The sequence below is a fragment of the Macrobrachium rosenbergii genome, chromosome 20, assembly GCF_040412425.1.
Source record: "Macrobrachium rosenbergii isolate ZJJX-2024 chromosome 20, ASM4041242v1, whole genome shotgun sequence".
NCBI classification, from domain to species: domain Eukaryota; kingdom Metazoa; phylum Arthropoda; class Malacostraca; order Decapoda; family Palaemonidae; genus Macrobrachium; species Macrobrachium rosenbergii.
The window spans coordinates 38085001-38087500 of NC_089760.1; the positions used below are offsets into that span (position 1 = coordinate 38085001).

Genomic DNA, 2500 nt, shown 5'->3' on the forward strand with positions numbered 1-2500 from the left:
TCAAGGTTCATTGCGGTTAGGAATGTGATTTCTTAAATATTAAAAGTAAGGGAAATGCTCTCTTTGAATTTATGAATTCCACTGTATGTCGTGTACCAGATAATTGCAGACAATCCTAAATTGCCTGTTATACTTTAATTGATTCTGAAGATTGCTTTATTGTATATGTAGTAGATTATGGTAATTGGTACCTTGATGGTTCTTGTAAGCCAAGCCATGTTAAAATCTAGAAGCTTGTAGTTGTTCTTACGACTAGATGGCAGATGATCCTCCTCTCTCTCTCTCTCTCTCTCTCTCTCTCTCTCTCTCTCTCTCTCTGAAACAGTTTAGGGTAGAAAAGTAAAAATAACAAAATATTTTTTATACTGTTTATGTATTTTTAAAAATCCAGAATAGCAAGATAATTGTTTTTTTTTTTCCTCAGAATTCGATACTAGGAAGAAACATTGATTTGCGATTTGTTGATACTGGAAATTGCATATGTACGATTCAGATTAATAATATCCAAAATCTCTCTCTCTCTCTCTCTCTCTCTCTCTCTCTCTCTCTCTCGCAGATGCCACCTTGGCATATCCTCTTTAAGTCTTATTTTTTATTCTTATTTTCCTTTTAAAGCTGGAGAGCGATTCCGCTTGGCTGCTTCAAGTTTCTTTGTACTCGCACAAAGCACTTAGACGCTCAAGCACTGAGCAGGATCCGAAAAAGTGACGCAGTCCCGCCCACATGCACACGGCTCTCTGGCCGTGAATGTCACGTGGATGAGGAGTGGTGTCCTGCGTGGGATGAGAGCCTCCTCCTCCTCCTCCTCCTCCTATGCCCGTCCCTAAAGGAGGATCTTCTCCTTTAGGAGGATCTCCCTTAAGAGGAGGACCGGGGCTTCCAGTCGGAGTGCGAAGCGTGGTCTGGGAAAGGCTGGCGTTTGACGGCCGCGGTCTGCCAGACCTGGTTTTAGCCCTGGAAGGAGACGTCGTGCCGTTATGAGCTACTCGCGAGCCCTGTCCCAGTGGACGCGGCTTACGGGAACTTTGGGGACCTTTGGAATTGCGCGACTTCCTTCGCTGCTGCGGCAATGCCGCTGGAAAGCTCTTCTTCTTTCTGTTATTGCCTCTGGAATAACCGATGGCTCTTCCAGGCTCCGAGTCGTCTTTTGGGGAGGCTGGGTCAGCAAAGCCGCTTACTTCGAGATTGTACCCCTCTTCTGTTTTCGTCCTGGAAACTGTTCTGCGAGAATTTTGAGGTCTGGAATGTGCACCGGATTCCAGGCTTCTCCTCCTCCTCCTCCTGTTCGTCCATCTCTTCATCTGGCCTCGCCGAGGAGAATAACTGGATTTTTGAATGCCTAGTCTTCGCAGGAGAGATGTTTGTGCATGTGATGATGTAGGTCTAGATGATGCCATGAACATTCCCCCATCGGATTCAAATACTGGAAAAATAAAATAAATGTTAGCATTCTTCTTTATCAGTAGTATTTTATATGACATATTGAAAAGGGGCTTTATAATTCCTATGCAGTAGATAATCTTTAACTGTAAAAAGTTGAGCTCCTAGAACAGGTATCAGTGGTATGTATGTGTGTGTATGTGTGTTTGTGTATGCATGTGTGTGAGAGTGTGTGTGTTTTTACAGACTGCAGATTATTATTTTCATTCTTGTCTACTATTGTTTAGAATAAGCAAGTACAGAACATAGTTGAAGATTCCAAGGAACTGTAATATTTTGGGTTATGAAAAATTACGTCATGGAACACCTTTAAAGATATACAAACGAATATCTGGCAAAATGAAATGTTAAATTTACAGTAAAACATGTAATGATAATAATAATAATAATAATAATAATAATAATAATAATAATAATAATAATAATAATAATAATAATACAGAACAAGTATTGCTGTAAGATACGAGCTCGTTTGTTGGAGTTACGAAACTTCTATAGATACTGAGAGAGAGAGAGAGAGAGAGAGAGAGAGAGAGAGAGAGAGAGAGAGAGAGAAGAGAAATTTTACCAGTTGTACGCCAGTTATAATTTTTATTGTACGTTACGATATGTACTTTTCGTGAATCTTAAAAAAAAGAAATTAATAGATAATTTAGCGTCGTATAGATAATTATTAAGTGAATGAAATAGAAGGTTAATGTTATATATGTTTCATACTGATTTTAGTTTTCCGCTAATTACAGTTTTTATTGCACAGTGCGACAGATACTTTTCGTCAGCCTAAAACACAGATAGTAAATAATTTCAGAGGTGTAGAAAGAGTTGCTAAGTGAAAGAAATAACGGTTAATGTTTTATAAAAATGTTTCGTATTTAAGTCCCATTTCCACACCTTCTCTTCTGGACCCGATATCATGCAGCGACCTTTCCTCGTTCCTCTGGATGATCGGAACCTCCTGTGGCTGATGCGTCGGCGTCAGGAACCAGAAAGGAGTAGACATGGGCATGGGTATGCCATCTACCCATCGCCAGGAGTCCACGTCGTCTCTTAGGCCTCCTAC

The 2500-nt window shown here is 40.3% G+C and overlaps 1 protein-coding gene across 1 annotated transcript in view; it reads right to left on the reverse strand.

Annotated features, from left to right (window-relative positions):
- Positions 1 to 354: 354 nt before the first annotated feature.
- LOC136849290 (uncharacterized) overlaps positions 355 to 2500 on the reverse strand; it is a 38738-nt gene continuing 36592 nt past the window's right edge. The window contains exons 3-4 of the mRNA XM_067122598.1: positions 2332 to 2500; positions 355 to 1423 (exon numbers count right to left, since the gene is read on the reverse strand). The exon at positions 2332 to 2500 is cut by the window's right edge and continues 23 nt beyond it. Of these exons, the coding sequence (XP_066978699.1) occupies positions 642 to 1423; positions 2332 to 2500 (951 nt within the window). The 3' untranslated portion in view covers positions 355 to 641. The remainder of the gene's footprint in view (positions 1424 to 2331) is intronic.